This window comes from Peromyscus maniculatus, chromosome 5 (assembly GCF_049852395.1).
Source record: "Peromyscus maniculatus bairdii isolate BWxNUB_F1_BW_parent chromosome 5, HU_Pman_BW_mat_3.1, whole genome shotgun sequence".
NCBI classification, from domain to species: Eukaryota; Metazoa; Chordata; class Mammalia; order Rodentia; family Cricetidae; genus Peromyscus; species Peromyscus maniculatus.
The window spans coordinates 99,825,269-99,844,473 of NC_134856.1; the positions used below are offsets into that span (position 1 = coordinate 99,825,269).

At 36.9% G+C, this 19,205-nt stretch overlaps 1 protein-coding gene across 7 annotated transcripts in view; it reads right to left on the reverse strand.

Moving 5' to 3' along the window:
* Positions 1 to 4,967: 4,967 nt before the first annotated feature.
* The window catches only part of Cdk13 (cyclin dependent kinase 13), a 104,861-nt gene continuing 90,623 nt past the window's right edge, over positions 4,968 to 19,205 (reverse strand). For 2 of the 7 annotated variants that reach the window (XM_015998701.3, XM_076572959.1), the window contains 6 exons: positions 18,305 to 18,421; positions 17,108 to 17,239; positions 12,579 to 12,626; positions 10,527 to 10,732; positions 8,338 to 8,787; positions 4,968 to 7,876 (listed from right to left, as the gene is read on the reverse strand). In XM_015998701.3, the coding sequence (XP_015854187.3) occupies positions 7,026 to 7,876; positions 8,338 to 8,787; positions 10,527 to 10,732; positions 12,579 to 12,626; positions 17,108 to 17,239; positions 18,305 to 18,421 (1,804 nt within the window). In that variant the 3' untranslated portion in view covers positions 4,968 to 7,025. The remainder of the gene's footprint in view (positions 7,877 to 8,337; positions 8,788 to 10,526; positions 10,733 to 12,578; positions 12,627 to 17,107; positions 17,240 to 18,304; positions 18,422 to 19,205) is intronic. The other 5 variants (XM_076572961.1, XM_076572960.1, XM_076572964.1 and 2 more) reach the window with 3 other exon arrangements.

Consider the following 19,205-nt stretch of genomic DNA (forward strand, 5'->3'; position numbering starts at 1 on the left):
TAAATTAGAACATAATCTATATGTGAATAGTGAGAGAATGGAAGTAGATTGGGAAGATTAATGAAGAAAATAAGAGGAAAAGAAACCAAGAAAAACAAAATGCTGGGTAAAATGACAAGGAGTCCCAGCTCACCTGAGACTAAGTGAGAGTCCCTGGAGCTTACAGGTTCAAGACCAGCCAGCCTGGGTAACACAACTTAAAAACTCCTTGTGAAAAGAGCAAGACTAGACCTCCTATCCGCCCAAAAAGGAAATTAACAGTATGTTTAAAAAACAGATTTGTGTATATGCATGCTAACTGTTCAAACATATTGCAGAATATATAAATGTTCAGAAAATAAAATTCCCAGGATTTGTATTCCAAACAGAACCCTGACCAGATGGAGAACACAAATGGAAAGAGGAAAGATTTACTAAAGATTACCTTCAAATTAGAAATAAAACATTTTTTACTTGTGTCACATGTTAATTAATACCTGCCTGAGTAAACACAGATACAGAATCTTAAATACTTAGTCAATAGTACACAGCTATATTAAAATTTTAAATGGCCGGCCTAATATTGGATCCTATTAACTGGTGTCCATTACCAGGACAGGGTGGTGTCTTATGGAGAAAAGTCCTTATAAACATTATTGTTAAAAAATTGAACCTGATCCTAATAAATATGCTTTAGGAATAAAAAGAACTCATATTAAAGTAGCCCATCCCTAATTTAGTTTATGCATAAAGGCCAAAACTGTAAAAGTTAAAGACATTTCATAAAATCAGAAAGGATAAATCAGTCAACTCAAAGTTTATTAAAAATAATAGCTAAACAATATGGCTAGATTTTAGTTTCAAATGATTAAACTTTCCTATATAAAGTTACAAGCAGCCGGGTGGTGGTGGCGTATGCCTTTAATCCCAGCACCAGGGAGGCAGAAGCAAGCGGATCTCTGTGAGTTTGAGGCCAGCCTGGTCTACAAAGTGAGTTCCAGGACAGGCTCCAAAGTTACACAGAGAAACCTTGTCTCGAAAAACCAAAAAAAAAAAAAAAAAAAGAAAAAAGAAAAAAGAAAAAGAAAACGGCTCAGTGGTTACAAACAAGTACTGCTCTTTCAGAGGACCCAATTCTATTCCCAACACTCACAACAGGCAGCTCATAATTGCCTGCAACTCCGGTTCAGGGATCCAGTGGCTAGCCTCTGTGGGCACCTGCACTCGTGCACAAGCCTAGCTAGAAATTAAAAACAAATCTTTAAAAATTGTTACAACACTTAAGAGGACTTTCTTTGTAGAAGCAATAAAATACTATAATCTGCAAAAAAAAAAAAAAAAATACAACCTAGTACATCCAACAACAAAGAAAATTTCGGGTCTTACAAGGGAAACTTAACATGCTGGATGACCCTGAACTTCTGATCTCTTGCCTTCACCTCACAAATGCTAAGATTACAACTGTGCAGCAACACATGCATTTTATGCCAGTGCTAGGGGTCAACCTGAGGCTTTGGGCATTCTAGATAAACACTCTTAGCAAATGAGCTACATCCCTAACTAGTCAAGTCCTGAAGCTCTGTCCTATAACAGATTATCCATACAGGCTGTGCATTTTGCTAAGAAGTGTAAATATAATAAAAACCACAACACCATACAGCTCCATGGTAAAGCACTTTCCTAATGTGCAGGGTTCTGAATTCAAGCCTCACTAAAATACACACATATAAACAGGTCACAAAGATCAGGATGGAATACCACAGAGACCTCGGGATTATAACCAAATTAATCAGACATAGAAAACACAAAAACTAGGAGTAGAATAAACAGGTCAGGAGAAGCTGTTGGTGTAACTAAGTACAAGCTTCAGAAAAGGCATAAAATTGAACCCTTGTCTCACAAAAAAAATAAATAAATAAAACTATTGAAACCAAGGTTGGATAAAGCACAGGGACAAATAGCCAAACGAATGGAAACACATGAACTATGAACCAAAGACTGAGGGGCCCCCAACTGGATCAGGCCCTCTGAATAGGTGAGACAGTTGATTGGCTTGATCTGTTTGGGAGGCATCTAGGCAGTGGTACCAGGTCCTGGGCTCATTGCATGAGTTAGCTGTTTGAAACCTGGGACTTATGCAGGGACGCTTGGCTCAATCTGGGAGGAGGGAACTGGACCTGCCTGGACTGAGTCTATCAGGTCAATCTCAGTCCTCTGGGGAGACCTTGATCTGGAGGAGAAGGGAATGGGGGGTGGGCTGGGGGGAAGGGGAGGGGGGCAGGAAGGGAGAGAACAAGGGAATCTGTGGCTGTTATGTAGAACTGAATAGTATTGTAAAATAAAATAAAAAAAAAAGTATGGGTAGAAAGAAGCTTTAAAAAAAAAAAAAAACTATAGACAAGCCAGAATATCAAATAAAGCTCATTAGTAATAAGACACAATTTTAAAAAGTTATCACCTGACAAACAGAACCCTCCCTGTGCTCCATTCCTAAAGAAAATCACATGAGTGAAAAGCATGTGTCTGAGGTGCTAAGTTTTGTCCAGCAACCACCACCCCTCACTACCTCACAAAAAACATGGCACACTGAATCACAAGGGGTCTTTTCCAGAGTGTTTTAAATATATACAAAAAGAAAACAAGGCTTTTAAAAATAGACTATCAAATACAACCTTTTTCTCCTTTAGAAACAAATGGCTTATACATTAGAGCTAACTGGGACATTATAAAACTCTTGCAAAAGAATATAACTGTACAACAAACTAATGGGGAGGAGTGAGGATGATTCATTTTAATAAAATCAGAACTAGAAAATTCTGATGATGCAAGAACTACAGTCCGTCCTTTCACTGTGATCAAACTTCTGTTTCTTCCATCTTCAGTTGATCACATGACAGCTTATTAGTAGCTTACAATAATTTAAGAAAATCTGGAGAAGCCCTTTGGTAAATGGCAAGCTTATAAAATGATTTGAATTAATAGAACCATTATAAGATTTACATGCAAATAAATTATTTGTAAGCCTGATACTAATCCTGCTGTGCAAGTAGGAAATACATTTTTAATGACTTGGTCTCAGAATTAGTGCATGTAGCCTGTAGAAAATGTACAGGAACCTTTTAGTAACTCCAAAGATGAAATACATCTGCTACCAACTTCTAGTTTTCTAAATTACTTTTCCTGTGTTTTTTCTATAGTCAAAGAAAATGGGCTTTTCTCATTTTTGTTTTCTTGAGACAGGTATCACTGTAACTTTGGCTGGCCTCCAACTCAATAAGTAGACCAGGCTAGACTCAAGCTTCTTGCCTCTTCCTCCTAAGGTCAGGATATAGATATGTGATACTGCCTGGCATTACCAAGTTTTTAGGGGTTTTTAATGTGTGTTAGGGATTAAACCTGGGCATTGTGCCTGCTAGGCAAGCATTCACTGAGCTATATAGCCCTAGCTCTTAAAGTTACTAAGTTACTATTAATAATTTAGCTAAATTATGAAGCTAGTCTAGTACTGTCAGATTAGTAGTTGCCCTAGTAAAAACTTGGTATTGCTTAGGTATAGTATTAGGTACCTGTAATACTAATGGTTGGTGGGTAGAGGCAGGAGGAACAAGAGCTCAAAGCTAGCCTTAATTAAGTACATAGTGAGATCAAGGCCAGCCAGAACTTCATGAGACTGCCAAGAAACAATAAAATAAAAAAGTATTTACTGCAGAATTAGATGTGGTGTAGGTGTAGAGGAATCACACTGGCAATATCAGCTATCAAAATTAAATAAGGGTACTCTCTTTCTAAGCCTTTTCTTCAGCTGTATTGTGGAGATTGATCATTTCACTTTGGGCTGCTAGGTCTAACTCAGACTTCAAATAGCAAAGCCAGCATCCCAAACATTTCTGTATTCAAAACCTGCATTTAAGTTCCACTTCAAACAACCTGGAGTCAGGTCATAGCAAATTCACCAAAATCTTCACACACATGTGCCAGCCATTTCAGTTCAGAAGCATATAACCCACACCGTATGCGTTTTCCTCAAATCTCAGCATTTATGAACTAGCCAGATTTAAGTTGAAATTTGTTTCCTTCACTGACCTTGTGGCTTTGCTTCCTTATAGAGCCTTATTTCTCCATTCAAATTTCAATGTAAAACTTGACTCAAATTTCCATTTTATATTCACTCAAGCATAATTTATTCAAACACCTAGCTCCTCCAGACATTAACAAACTATGTCAGCCTCATCGATGCATGATTAAATCTTGATGATTAGGAATATATCCCAAGAACTAGACAAGAAACGAGCCGGTGATAGTCACTGAATATGTATTTGCTAGCAGAAGTGGAAGCAGTTCAGCTATTACATTATTTCACATTCCACAAACCAGCTTAGTTAACTCTCTAAAATTAAATTTTCAGTTTTCCAACAGATAAAGATTGAAAACTTGGACATACTGACATTTCCATGCAGGAAAAATTCATGTTGTGACATATAAACTTCACAGAAAAATTGTTTTTTCATAGGTTATTGTTTTTATGTTCATTTTCTTACCTGCAGTCTGACTTGTTTCTACCCCCAACTTAGTATTTATTTAGATTTTACTCAAGAATACAGATTATAACCTAAATAGTCAGTGATTTTCCAGCTCTGTTCTTAATCCAAACTCACTGAACTGAAATAGTAATTGTCTGCAGCGCTGCATTGACACTTTACTGATGTATTTCATCATGTTGTAAGATACATTTTTTTCATGTACCACCACCCTAAGTCACATTACCCTGCAATAACTGGCCTCTCAGCACTGCATTATGGTTGAACTGGTATCCCCTTTGCTTCTCTATACATAAGGTACTGTCACACTGTCCAAGAAAACACAAGTTATTAAAAGGGATAGTTCCAACTTTCTATTTCAAAGCCAACAATTTCCCTGACTTCCCAGCCACTCTCCCAACATGGATATATATCTGAAATGTTTAATTAGAAAAACTATCCAAACACAGGTCAATTTTATATAAAATATTTAATTTTTAAAACACAGGCTATTCATGTCACATAAATAGTTCCAATTTTAGGTTAGCTGCTTATGGCCAGCAGAAATACCACGTGTGACGAGTAAGAATAATTTAGATACTTTCCCTTATAGTAAAGTCAGAGGCTCTAAGACTCACCATATTAAAATTTCAGAGACTTGAATACTCTATTTTGCTAAATTTCAAAACATTTCTTCACTTCCTCTAATGTTTTATTAATTTGTTAGTACTCAATATTCAAATAAAGGCAAAATATTTTTTCTTCCATTAATTTTGTTACATCAACAAAAATAATACCACCAAAAATAAAATGGTCAACTGAAAACTCATTTTATAGGCATAAAGTAAAAATGATCTTCTTTAAAGTATTCTTACTGGTTCCTGAATCGTGTTTTTAAATGCAGGGTCACAAAGCAGATAAAGGGCACGAAGTTAAACTGGCTTTTCGTAACAATTTTTCCTACTTAAGATTCCAATGAAAAGTGTAGTACAACAGTGAAAATTGTCAATTGGCACACTCAGCTTCTCGGAGTTTCTATTAGTGATGAGGGAGATGCTGGTTATTTACCTTTGGTTCCTTTCCAGAAATAGAATTTTGTGTTTGTGTGTGAATGTAAAACAGTGAGACTTGACAACATTAGTTATTCTTTCTCGGTTGATTTTAATAGAAGAAAAAATATGAAATGACCTAGTAGCACTGCTCTAATCTGGCAAAAGTTACAGTAAATTTCACAAAATTGAAAGGAAGAGGGAAGGTTTTTTTCTCTGTTTTCTTTTTGCTATACTAAATTAAATCTAGGACATGTTTCTACTTAAGTTGACTTTTAAAAACAATTACATAACTTAAACTACGGTGTTTGCCACCCTCCTTCTGTGAAGTTTAATACATTTATTATGTGAATCATTATTACATACTCACTTCAAAAATCCTATCCTCCACGTAGAAACTAGGTCAGTATGGCAGCCAGAAAGAAAAGAGTACTCTAAAATTCTCATTCAGCTATTATTTTCAACCACTGAAGTGATTAAAAAAAAAAAAAAATTTAGTACTTCCCAGAAGTAACAAAAGGTACTGAGTTCTCCCTTTCTTTTCTCTTACACCCCTACCAAGAGAAGGTAACAGTGAAAGTTAACACAGCCAAAAGACAGGCAGAAAAAGACGTGTGACAGGCAGAGGGAATGGACCTAACAACTGGCCAGGCGACTCCTGAAAACTGAGAGCTTCCTGCCTCTTCAACACAATGCAGACTCCCTTTAAAGACAAGTGGGTGTACAGGCTAACTTCATCCTCAGTCCTTAAGCTTACCAGTTAAGGCACTTACTCAACCCCTCCCACCCTACCCATAGTTTTCATATAAAAACCACTATTTCAGTTGAATGAATTTTGCTGGGTTATGGTAACCTGAAAAACAAAACAAAAATAATGTTGACCATTTTTTTTATATAAAACTGTTGCATCAAGAGAAAGGTTGTGTTTTATTTTCTGAAATGAGCACAAAGTACACCTTTCACAATAACACTGAAAGCAGGTGCAAAGACTGACAGTGACCTTTGACTAAAGGTAGCTTCATAAAAAGAAAATACCAAATAAATCAGTGCCCTTTCTGATTGTTGTAAAACTGGAAGGGTGAAGGAAGGGGTTGGTTGTTACATAAAAGTTGGTCCAAACTTACAAAAAAAAAGCACAAGTGTGCATAGTTCAGAAGATCTGCAACAGGGCCATAAAAACATTACGTCCCTAATGTTAGCATCCACTTAAAACTGCAAGAATACAAAAGAAAACTGTTAACTAAAATCTGTGACGATGTACAATCAATAGAGCTAGTTTTAAGAACAGCATGAATTTAAGCAAAGGTTTTTTTTTGTTTGTTTGTTTTGTTTTTTCACTATTGTATGCAAGACCCTTTTCCACATAAAAATAAAGCTGTTGTTGAATTAATATTATTCAAGTCTCTTGGATTGCTGCCTGAAATTGCAGCTAGAAAAGTCTTTCCAGATAAAAATGATGTGCCTGAGGAAAAACAGATACTCAGTATGGTAACCCTCTGCCTCGACCTCTGCCAGCTGATGTGCTAATGTGTCCTCTGTATCCTTGTGAGTATCCAGGTCCTTGGGCAGGAGAAGTCCAGGTCTGCCCATGCATAAGGCTAGGGCCACCGGGATTTTCCTGTAAGTTACCACCATAGTTATAGTTGTGCATCTTTGCTGGCAAGGGATGAGTACTCTCTGGCCCTGTGGAAGGGTCACTGCTGTTTGTGAGGACTGCGATAGGGCCATGGCTATATTCAAATCTATGGTCCTTGTCTCCACTAAACAACATGGGACCAGCATTGAGGTAAATGTCTCCATATCCAGCTACTGAACTGGGAAATGACTCGGAAAAGGCAGAAGCTTGAGGTGGACCACCAGTGTGAGATGAAGCAGTACTGTAGTTCTCCAAGGACTGAATATCTGAGTTTCCAATGAAACTACGTGGTTCCAATGGTGCGGCAGCAGAGCTACTTCCTAGACCATCACTGCTAACATAAGGAGCGGCAGAGAAAGAAGATCCAAAGTTGTCCTTATAGTCTGAAGTGGGCACATACGTGTCTCCTGTGGGATAATCAATACCACCTTCTCTTTTGGGGTCATCCTGGGGCTGGTGTTGAGCAAGCAGCTGTAAGAGGGCCGCCTTCACTCCAGCATGAGGGTCGGTCAGTGAAGAACTAGTCGTGGGTACATGCTGGTTTTCTGTCCGATAATCCAGGTCCTCCTCAGTAACTGGTGGTGGTTCAGGAGGTTCAGGAGGTCGTTGATCAGGAGGCAGAATCCGAGGCCGGTCTGGTTCTGGTGTCAGCTCCAATATTCTCCTGTCCTGGTGCTGAATGAGGTCATCTTGCCCTAAGTGAAACAAAACCAAGAAGAGTCAAAAGCTACTATGGAAAATGAAATACTCTAAGTGGTCCCAAGAATGATCAGACATCCCATCTCTGACAAATGTCAAATGCAAAAGGAGACCTCACAAGAGCACGTTGCCCACCACCACTTAAACATGAGGTCACCAAAAAAATACACTATACGGTTTTTCAAAGGTACTCCACGTGTTCATACTTAATGCTTGAGTAGTAAGTTACTACACGTACAAATATTTATCCTTTGCGTCAAACATTCTTTTGTATTCAGAACAAAGGATTATTGGAAAGTTACCTTAGGAAAAAAATCTATAGTATTCATAATAAATAATATGGTCAACCTGCTAAACAATATGCTCCAAGAAGTAAACAGAGTAGGTCACTTGCTATCTGTCTTTACAAATGTCACTGAACACCATAGATATCAACAACTATTAGCAAACCACTCACCAGATCCCGGAGTGCTGGGTTCTGGAGGTGGCCTGAGTTGTAAAGGAGCTTCATGTCCCGATCCATTTTCCCTCTCTTCTAGCAGGACATCTTTCTGTTTTGACTGTTGAGCCTTTATTAACTGAGTCAATAGAACTGCAAATGCACTCTGCACAGCAGCTTGGGCGGCATCAGTTTCCACTTTAGGCTGGATGGTCTGTGAAGGCTGAATTCCTCCCAATGATTTTGAAGACTCCTGTTGTGGTGTTGATGGATCTGTCTGTTTTTCACCTGTTGCCAAAATTCCAGCAGGAAGGTTTATTTTATTTAGCTGCTGTTGAGTCTCAGAGTTTACCTTAATGTTCAACACTTGGACAAAATCAGCCATATTAACACTGGATTTAGATTGTAGTAGGTTTAGAAGAATTGCCAATTCACTGTGGTTTAACGGCTGTCCAGGGCCTGTTATTACTAAAGACAAAATGTATTAATTAGAACTGCCATAATTCATAGAATTCCCAACCCCCACAATGTCTTCATTACACAGCATTAAAATGACATCTGAGGCAGGGTGTTCAGAAACAATGTGAGAAGGTCAGTCTATTCATCATGACATTCAAAATCTAACTATAACATCAACTAAAACTACAGTCTATTTTGATTAATCCCCTTTAGAAGTATATGTTTCAAAAGAGAAATTAAGACTACCACCAGACCACATGCACAGATTGAACCAAGAACTATCATCTTTTGGGTTAGAAATGACAACTGTTAACAATGTCAGGTACTTTCTAAGCATTTTGTAGTCTTTATCCCTCACAACTACTTTATAAGGCAAGATCTATTATCAGCCTAAAAGAGTGGGTAATTTGCCAAAGGTCCTGGATTCTGAAATGTAATTCTGAATAGTCTCTGAATTCTTTATTGTGCTAAACCACTTCTCTAAAGTGAAGTTAACTTTGTAGATACAGAAACTAGAATATTTTACAGCCCATGAGAAAAATCTCTATGTTTTTTAAAATAATTTATTTATTTTTATTTTATGAGCATTGGTGTTTTGCCTGCATGTATGTCAATGTGGGTGTCAGATCCCCTGGAACCAGAGATACAGACAGTTATGAGATGCCATGTGCGCGCTGGGAATTGAACCTGGGCTCTCTGGAAGAACCACCATTACTCTTAACCTCTGAGCTCTCTCGAGCCCCTAAATCTTTGTATTTTTATTCAAACTACTTTTTTAAAAATTAGACCATTTTGAGTTAGAATGGCCTACACAAACATGCATGTTGCATATTAATTCATTACCAGCAAGACACATTTAGTCAATTTTCTTTGTCCAATATTCAGTCTAGAACTGGCAGATTCCTGGGTTCTTGAGGGAAACCTAGATTTCATTTTATAAAAGCTGTCAACTAGCCAAGCATGGTGGCATACATCTTTAATCCCAGCCTGTGGGAGGCAGAAATGGGTGGAACTTTGTGAGTCTAAAGCCAACCTGGTTACAAAGAAAGTTCCACGATAGCCAGAGCTACACAATGAAACCCTATCAATAAATAAGTAGATAAAGTGAATGAATGGATGAATGAAATAACTGGGTATAAAGTATCCTTTTAAACAACAGGTTCCAATCTTTTTTTTTTTTTGGTTTTTTGAGACAGGGTTTCTCTGCGTAGCCTTACGGCGCCTTTCCTGGAGCTCCCTTGGTAGCCCAGGCTGGCCTCGAACCCACAGAGATCCGCCTGGCTCTGCCTCCCGAGTGCTAGGATTAAAGGCGTGCTCTACCACCGCCGGCCCAATCTTTTAAAATACAGCTTCTTAGCAAGGATGACATAAAAACATCAATCAATGGGATAAAGAACTTCTATTGTAGTTTTGGCTGTCTGCCTATGTTTTCTATGCCTTAAGCATCCATAGACATTAAATACTGAACCTCACAGACTATTAATGAATGTTATACTGAGTCCTAAACTAGGAAAACAAGAAAAAAGAAATCTGACCAATCATCACAAATACATGTCTTGAGACTGCTTAACTCTGTAGTGTGAGTAGCAATGAAACCTTTGTGCTAGCACAATCAAGTGATGCCAAGCTTACCAAAGAAGCCACAGCGTTCACCTTTTTGCCATAATATGTTTTAGCAGTAGAAAAAACACATTCAACACAGGCCATGAAGCAATGTGAACAAAACAAGCCACAAAAGCATTACTGACCAGGTGCTACACTCGAGTTGCTTTGAGATTTCAGTTGCGCAGGTGGCAGCACACCCTGGGGTGTGTTAGTTCTGCTGTCATCTAAACCCAGAGACAGGTCCTTTCTGGGGGCTTTGATTGTGGAAAGATCATCAGTCATGCCCATCTGTTTCTGTCTTCTTCGCTTTTTACTCCATAATTCATGACAATCTTGCCACAAAGGAAGGCTGAAAAAGATAGATGAATACTAAATCACAAATGCCATAACAAGAAATGCTAATGTTACAATGTACCACTAAAGCCATACCCTCCCGCAAACCATTCTGGAAGACTTCATACATACATACATACATTTAGTAAAATTCCATCATACTTCGTGGTTTTAACTTTAATAATGGACTATTTTTCTTTTTATTTATTTGTCCTAATTTTTTTACTGCTTAAAAATTTTATTCATGCATATAATGTACATCCCACATTACCTCCCCTCAAGTTCCTTGCCTATTTCCCCTAAACCTCTATTCTCTCTCTCTCTCTCTCGTAACTCACTAAGTCCACTTAGTGCTACCAATATGTGCATGGATAAAGGGCTAACTGCTGGAACAGGGGTAAACTCTAAAGGGGGCACAGCCCTGAAGAAAAAGGTGACTCTTCCTTTCACAATAGCCATTAATTGCCAGTATCTCCTCGGCTGAGAGTGGCCTTCACGACCCACTCCCTCCCTCCACACAGGGATTCTGTCTGGCTTGATCCCAAGTGGGCCTAATGCATACAATCACAGCTGATGTGCACTCATACACACAAGTGCCCTGTTGTAGAGATGAACTACTTGTCTTCTGAATAATCAAATAATTGTCCATCAAAATTATGAAGAATACATATTAATAAAATCTGGCTATTATCCTTCATACAACTTTTTATAAGCAGTTCTTACAGCACACGGTACACTGACCAGGATTTGAAAAAGGATGCAGAAACACACTATCTGTAGAAGCCAGACATGAATAAAAGGAAAGACTAGAGCATCAGATTCGTACAGAACTTTGTAGTAAAACCTCTTCCCTTTTTAGTCACGTAGTTCCTACCATTACCAACTGCACTGGAAATAAACTGATTCTGCAGATGAGTCTCAAGAATGGGTAATCCAGACACAGAGAGGCTCATTACTCATCAACAGAGGTCCATGTGATTAGGAACTGCCAAAATCACCCCTAATTCTAGAATAAGTTTTCATCTTCATATAATTCTATAACACTGAACACTAGAAAACTTGTTCTTAAAGAAAAACAAATACTTGATGTACAAATTCTTTTCATCCCAGTTATAAAGCCCATGGAAACTTACTATTACTTTTCTCTAGCTTAAAGGTGAGAAAACTAAGGCTTGGAAAGGTTAATAAACTTGCCCAGAATATCTAGATTCTTTTAAGCAATGCCATCTAGTGGTATACACCTGCTGTTCTCAACTTGATGTGTATCTCCAGAGGTACACGAGGTTTTTCCAGGAGTGTACCTGAGGCTACTAAAGGGACTTCATTTCCACATGTACTCTTTTCAGACTGAGCTAGAAGAATGCCCTGAATGCTCAAGCAAATTCTTCCACAATTACTTTCTCATATTATAAAATAAAGGCATATGCAACAGAATGGTTGAATCTTAGCAATATAATATTAATAAAAATGTCATTTCCACAGGATTACAAAACAGCATGACACCTTTGTATAAAATGAAAAACAACTACATTTTTAAATGTAATTTTTTATGAATACATACAGATGGCAACAGAAAGTATATACAAGAATAAGGAAACAGGAATGATGGTTACCTCAGGAAGAAGAGGGCAAGGGAACACGTGGGTAGGAGGAGGGGTTATGATATGATTAAAGTGGGTTATTTTCAAGGTTCTAGCTTTTGCTTGGTAGGCTCATGGCTGCTTATTAACATTTAAAATAACTAATTAAAGTAACTAAAATAAATAAAAGAGAGCCATGCATGGACCAATGATGAGTGACACAAGGATCATGATTAAACCAAGTCTGTGCACCTGAGGTCTGAAAACAAAACGAAGGCATACCTCTCAGCCATCTTACTATGGTGCATTGCCTCAGCGTGCAAAAACCTCCTGGATAACAAACAAAGGGACAATTGGAAAGGTTGACACTGGGAAGCTTTAAGGCATCAAAAACCCTCTAAAAGACTTTCCTTTCTGGGAATGTGTTTGTGTTTTATGATGTGTGCTTTAGCCTCTGTTGGGATGCTGATTTCAAATACACTATAGTACTACAGATTAGGGTAAGTAAAATCATTACATCTCCTCCATTCTGACAGCCAAGAAATATAATACTCTTGTGGAAAGCAAAGAAATCCAGGGAAAGGATTTGTTTGTTCCCTCCCACAACTTCGAGACAAGAGATTCATTATGAATTACCTTAACACTCACCTCTATGAAATATAAATATAACCTTACAATAAACTATAATGGCACAGATTAATGACATGGATTCTCTAAACAAATCAGGCATGTTCTCCAGATAACCAAAAGTATGTGCTTCCTTGAAGGTTCAAATGCTGGCTCAGCCACTTATTTGCTATCTTGTCAGGCAAGTTTCTAGACCTCTGTATCTCAGTTTTTCTTTAAAAATGAGATTAACAGTGTTCCCTATTTCCTGGGGACAGAAGTAATATGTTAATGTTTATCAAAAGGCATCCTTGGACAGAGCCTCTCACACAGTATGCACTATATTTGTGATTGATATCACTGATCATCATTCAGTTGTATTAAAGTAGTTTATCAAGACATACCATGAAATTATTTTAATTATAGATCACCATATTATTGTGCAAGCGTTTAATGCTTTTCGTATTGTTAATAAGGTATAGGCTAGCAGTCATTTAATTCACTTTTTCGTTACATAGTTATATATATCTTTTTTGGTTTTTTGTTTGTTTTTCGAGACAGGGTTTCCTGTGTGTAACAGCTGTGGCTGTGAGGAACATGGTTTGTAGACCAGGCTGGCCTCGAACTCACAGAGATCCACCTGCCTCTGCCTCCTCAGTGCTGGAATTAAAGGTGTGCGCCACCACAGCCCAACATCAGAAAAGTTGACAGAGCATCCACTACAATTAGTGGAATTATTTCTGATTCAATAGTTTTACTCATTTGAAAAACAAAATATTTTTCAACAATTTGAGTATTGTTTTAAAAAGTTATCAAAAATGTTAGCTATAACTTAAGTTTTCAAAGGAATACACCCCTACTTCATAGTTTTTCTTGTATGTTATAAAATAGAGGGTGTTACATGTTGTTTACATAACTTTTTATTTAATACAGATTCAATGCAATTTAAACCTTGGCCTGATTGCTTCAGTGATGTATCTAAGTGCACAAATCATAATAGTTTCACAGAATACCTATCAAGTGTACTGCTATCTTTACTTTTTAATAAAAAAGGACAGTAAAGTATATTCTGATAAAAATTAAGTTTGAGTTACTAGGCCTTGTTTGACAAAAATTAAGAGTTTGTAACAAAAACAAAACAAAACATCCACAAGTATATGAAGTTGTAGAACAAAAACTGGAAGAGCCAGCAAAAAAAGAATTAAATGAAGAATGTCTAAACAAGCTTTCAGGTCATAAGATTTCCTTCCTATCAGATCTGCAGTGAGAAAATTTTCAAATGATCTTACTTTTTCTTTTTCTTTGTTTCTCTTTTTAAATGTGTGTGTGCGCACGTGTCTGTGTGTTTGCCTGCAAATAAGTCTGTGCAACATATATGTAGTTGCAGTCCACAAAAAGTCAGAAGAGGGCAATGTTTCCCCTGGAACTGGAGTTTTATATAATAGTGAGCCAACCACCTTTTGGGTGTGGGAACCAAACCCAGATTCTCTGCAATGAATGATCTTAACTACTGGGCAATTGTTCCAACCCCTGATCTCCTCCCCCCCCCCCATAAAAATTTTTGTTTGTTTGTTTGGGGTTTTTTTGATTTGTTTTGTTTTGGGGTTGCCCTAGAAGTTGCTCTGTAGACCAGACCGGCCTTGAACTCACAGAGATCCACATGCTTCTGCCTCCTGAGTACTGGGATCAAAGGTGTGCACTAACATTACCAGCATTAAAAAAAAAGCTTTTGATGCTTATTGTAGAAGGAGTTTAAAGACAGTGATATAGCTGTGCACAACACCTTTCAGTGACTGCTTTTGCAAGAGCACTCATGAAAATAAAATGCAAAATATAATTGTGTCTCAGTCTACAGTGAACAGCACTGATTCAGAGGTATGTAAATTGCTACATGAATTATTTATAGGAAAGATCTCAGCTTGATCACTTCTAGTAGACTGCATTTCTAACAAAATTCACTGATGAATTTAAAACACTGATATATTTACTACAAATGCAGCACCAAATATCATATATTAATATTCATATGTGGTACATTATCATAAGAAATGTTTTAAAATTAAAGTCCATTTATAAATAGCCTGTTTTAAAGAAGTACAATGCCATAATTAATTATTCATGCAATTTGGAAGGTCACAATATATAGACCACAATGGATATATTTACAAGATTAATGTAACTCCAATACTTAAAAATGTTAATTAAAAATTCACTATTACATCTATTGCGACTTGTAAATTTGGTTTTAGAAGTTTATCAACTCCAAATGAGCTTGATACAGTTTCACTAGAATCCTTTCATGTGTATTAACTTATTAGAATTGCACTACCAATAATGGAACAAAAATCACTATACTCCTTTTGAAGTACTCTATCAGGAAACACATATTACCTTGAAAATATTAATCTAATCTTGATCACAGAAAAGCAATCAAATCCAGATTGTTTTACCAAACAGCTACCTTAGGCTCTTGTTAGGACTGAGATGTAGTTGACTGGCAGCACTTGCCTGGCATGTGAAGCCCTGAATTTATGTCCACCAAAAAAAAAAAAAAAAGGTCATCAAAACCCTCTGAGTGACAAAAAAGTGAAGAGATATGCTAAGGAAACACAGTATGTGAGTTCTGAACAAATCATTCAACCCTGACTCCCTAGAAACTTTGTATGAAAAAGAAAAGGTTATAGGGCTATTGGAGAAACTTTAATATGCATTATTCGTTTTTTATGCTTTATAATAGTAGTATGTAAAGTTCTGGTTTTTACAGATTCATGCAACAACTCAATATTCAACTACTTCAGAAAAAAATTATAAAATAACAAAGCAAATGTGTCCACACATCAATACTTAGTGAATCTGTATGAAGGATATATAAATGCTCATTTTCCTATTCTACTTTTCTGTAGAGGTGAAAACTCAAAATCAAAAGTTAAAAGAAAAAAAAAACTTTGATAGGCTACTAAAATCAAGCCACTTGCATACTACTGATATATTCTAAATACGCAAAAGAACAATAAATACTAAACACTTAGTTCAACAGTGTCTGATCTTGGTGTGGTGGTACACACCTATAATCCTAGCACTCAAGAGGCAGAGACAGGAGGATCTTGAGTTCAATGTCAGCCTGTAGTATACAACCAAACTCTAAGTCAAAGAAAAAAAAAGTAAAAAATAAAAACAGAAAATCTAGTGAATGACTCAGTTTTTCTGCATGTCAGATGATAGTTACTTTTTAACTTTCAAACTATACCATGGGTCATTTATATATAGTTCAATAAAACCATAATGAAGTTTATCATGACAAGCTCTGTGGAAATAAACTCCATATAACTGGTAAGTGGAAGAGCCAGGATTTGAACTCTAAAGCCCATGCTTATTCATTTAAAATGTGAATTTTATTACACAAAAATATTTTATTGGAGACAGGCTTGCTTTTAATGCTGCTGATCACGCTGACAATTACCAAGGAAATACCTAAAAAACTTTAGACCCTATCATAGAGAGGCAAATGGACTGCCTTCTTACCAACCAATCCTAGAGAAATTACAGAAGCTGTAAAGAGACTCAAGAAACTAGCTATTCCAATTTCTCAAATTATGCATTTTCTCTCCATGATCTGACTCATTGAAAACATACTTCAGATACTAACATTCTTTGAGGTAATGATAAGGATTTTCTAGTGTACAGGATATGTCACAGAGTATTTTCAGAACTTCTCTTTCTCATTAAACTGACTTCAGTTTGAGAGCTGGCACCACCCTTTACCATATTTGTATTCTTGGGCAAGTTTTTTAACCTCTTTGAGCCTGCTTCCTCCTCTATTAAGCAGTGGTAATAATAATAATACCTACCTTAGAGGGTTGTAAAAAAAGCATAGCATAGCACTCAAAGCTTTGGCTAAAGCAGGACGACTGGAAGCTAGGGTCCTGATGTATGTACTCCACCACAGTGGGGATTCTTATTCTTAGAGGTCAAACATAAAGCTATCCCATACCAGCTAAAGAAATGTTAAGGGCTATTTTTGCTGTTCTATGGTAAACTCAACAGTAAACATGCACCTGCATTCTTGATGTGCAAATTATGTACTTTTCTGATGTTTTACTTAGGCATAGAATATCTTCTGATCATGACAAATAATTAACAAAGTTTTTTTCAAAGCTGTCCAGATTCTGCAAAAATAAAATCTAAAATTAAAGAAAGTCACTTACTCTGGTGGAGGCATTTTGGAGGGTTCCACATCCCGTAGAAACTCACACTGAAGAGCCTGCTCAGCAGTGCACCGCTTACTGGGATCCAAGGCAAGCATATAATCAAATAAGTCGAGCGCAGCTGCAGGGATACTAGCACCAGAGGACACAAAAGTCAAGCACAGCCTTCACACAAGCCCTGTGCTTCTGTGAGCACTTATTTTAAAGAAAAGTATTTGGTATCACATTTGAAAATTAATTTATAATTATATTTTAAATACCAACTGCTTTATTCTAATTACCTATATCTTTAAAATTCTCTTTACTTTGTTATTAACTAATAAATTCTTGTTATAATTTGTAGAATACTATAACAAATAGGTAACTTCAAGTGATGAATATTTAAAAGCTAATTTAATAATCACTTGGAAGTATTAATGAAATATTGATTAAATAGTGTTCGTAGTAGTTTGTGCAAGTAACTCAATTTTCTTTTCAAGAACTATTGTTATTTTTATACAATTCCGGACTGTTTAGCAAACAGCATCTTTTATTACTCTATGAGCAATTCACTGTCATAAATTAAAAACTGAATAGCTAAGTAAAATAAAAACTTAAGCTCAAGGCTGTTTAAAAAAAATTACAACACAATTATTAACTATTTTTTTAATGTAAACAAATAAAGCCTAATGGGCCAGTTTCTGACTCTATGAGGTGAAAGGCCCTTTATATACAGCAAAGAGAAATGCACAAGACAAAGCCCTAGAAGAGCTTCAGCTGGGCGCTGGGCCACACACCTTTAATCCCAATACTTGGGAGGCCGAGTCAGTCGGATCCCTGTGAGTTTGAGGCCAGCCTGGTCTACAGAGCGAGATCCAGGACATGCACCAAAACTACACAGAGAAACCGTCTCGAAAAACAAAACAAAAAGCTGCAATATGTCTGTCTCAGGTCATAATGACATTTCAAATTCATAAGAAATGACTTTCCGAGTTGTGTATGCTAAGGTACACCCATATTCTCAGCACCTGTGAGGCAGTCCAGATCAAGAGTTCAAGGTCATCCTCAGCTACATTAAGAATTCAAGGCCAGCTTGTGAAACTCTGCCTCAAATATCAACAGAAGACAAACCCAAACAAAACAAAAATCCTTCAACATCAAAGTGACTTCAAAATAAACAATCAATACAATATGGATATTTAAGCATCCCTTTCTTACAAAACAAATTCTTCTCTTAACTTTCGCCGATATTGCTTCTTTGGTTTCATGGTGTTGAAATATGGCAGTTTGATTACATCAGGCCACACTGCAGGACAAGGACTCCCACATATACGGCTAAACAATACAAAAAAAGGGGGGATTTTATCATTACAAACTATATATAAAAACAAAACTGTTAAATCAACTAGTTGTTAAGGATAGAAAAGCCTTGATACAGTGTATTAAAAGTTTAAATACTTTAGTCTTCACAATTTAATTTGAAAATCCCCAAATTTTCCACAAATACATTTAATCTGCAAAAGGGCACTCCTATTAAATAAAATGTTAAAACATAGGTGATGTTTAGAATATACTGCCTATGTGTTACAAATTAAGGAAATGAATTTAGTATATGTCTCACTATGGTTTCGGGGTGTTGGCATGGTCTACTCTCATAAACGTAAGGTAAGGCAGCCTCGTATTAACAGCAGACCAACCCCAACCCCAACAACTATGTCTAGATGCAAACAAGAGCACCCTGAAGGTAGGAATCTTGAGATAGACAGTTCTGCAGTTTCAGCAGTGCCACTGGTCATGAGCATTTAGATACTTTGATTGCTCTACTCATTGACTACCTTGAAATTCCTCAATAGTTTGGTGTAAACATATAGGTAATCACATTGGGGACATAGGCTTTAGAATATAAAATCACAAGAATATATGTGTATCATTAGAAAACTGTCAATAAGGCTTAACCCGATAAGAAAAAACGTGGGTCCATCACTGCCACCATTAATGCCTTATTTCCTGTGCACTCTAGTCTCTTCTGCTTAAAACAGTTTTCAAAACCTCCTTTAACTTCTCTTAGGAAATGTTGGACTCCCAGAGAATGGGCTCTGACAGGATCCCAAAAGGGCAC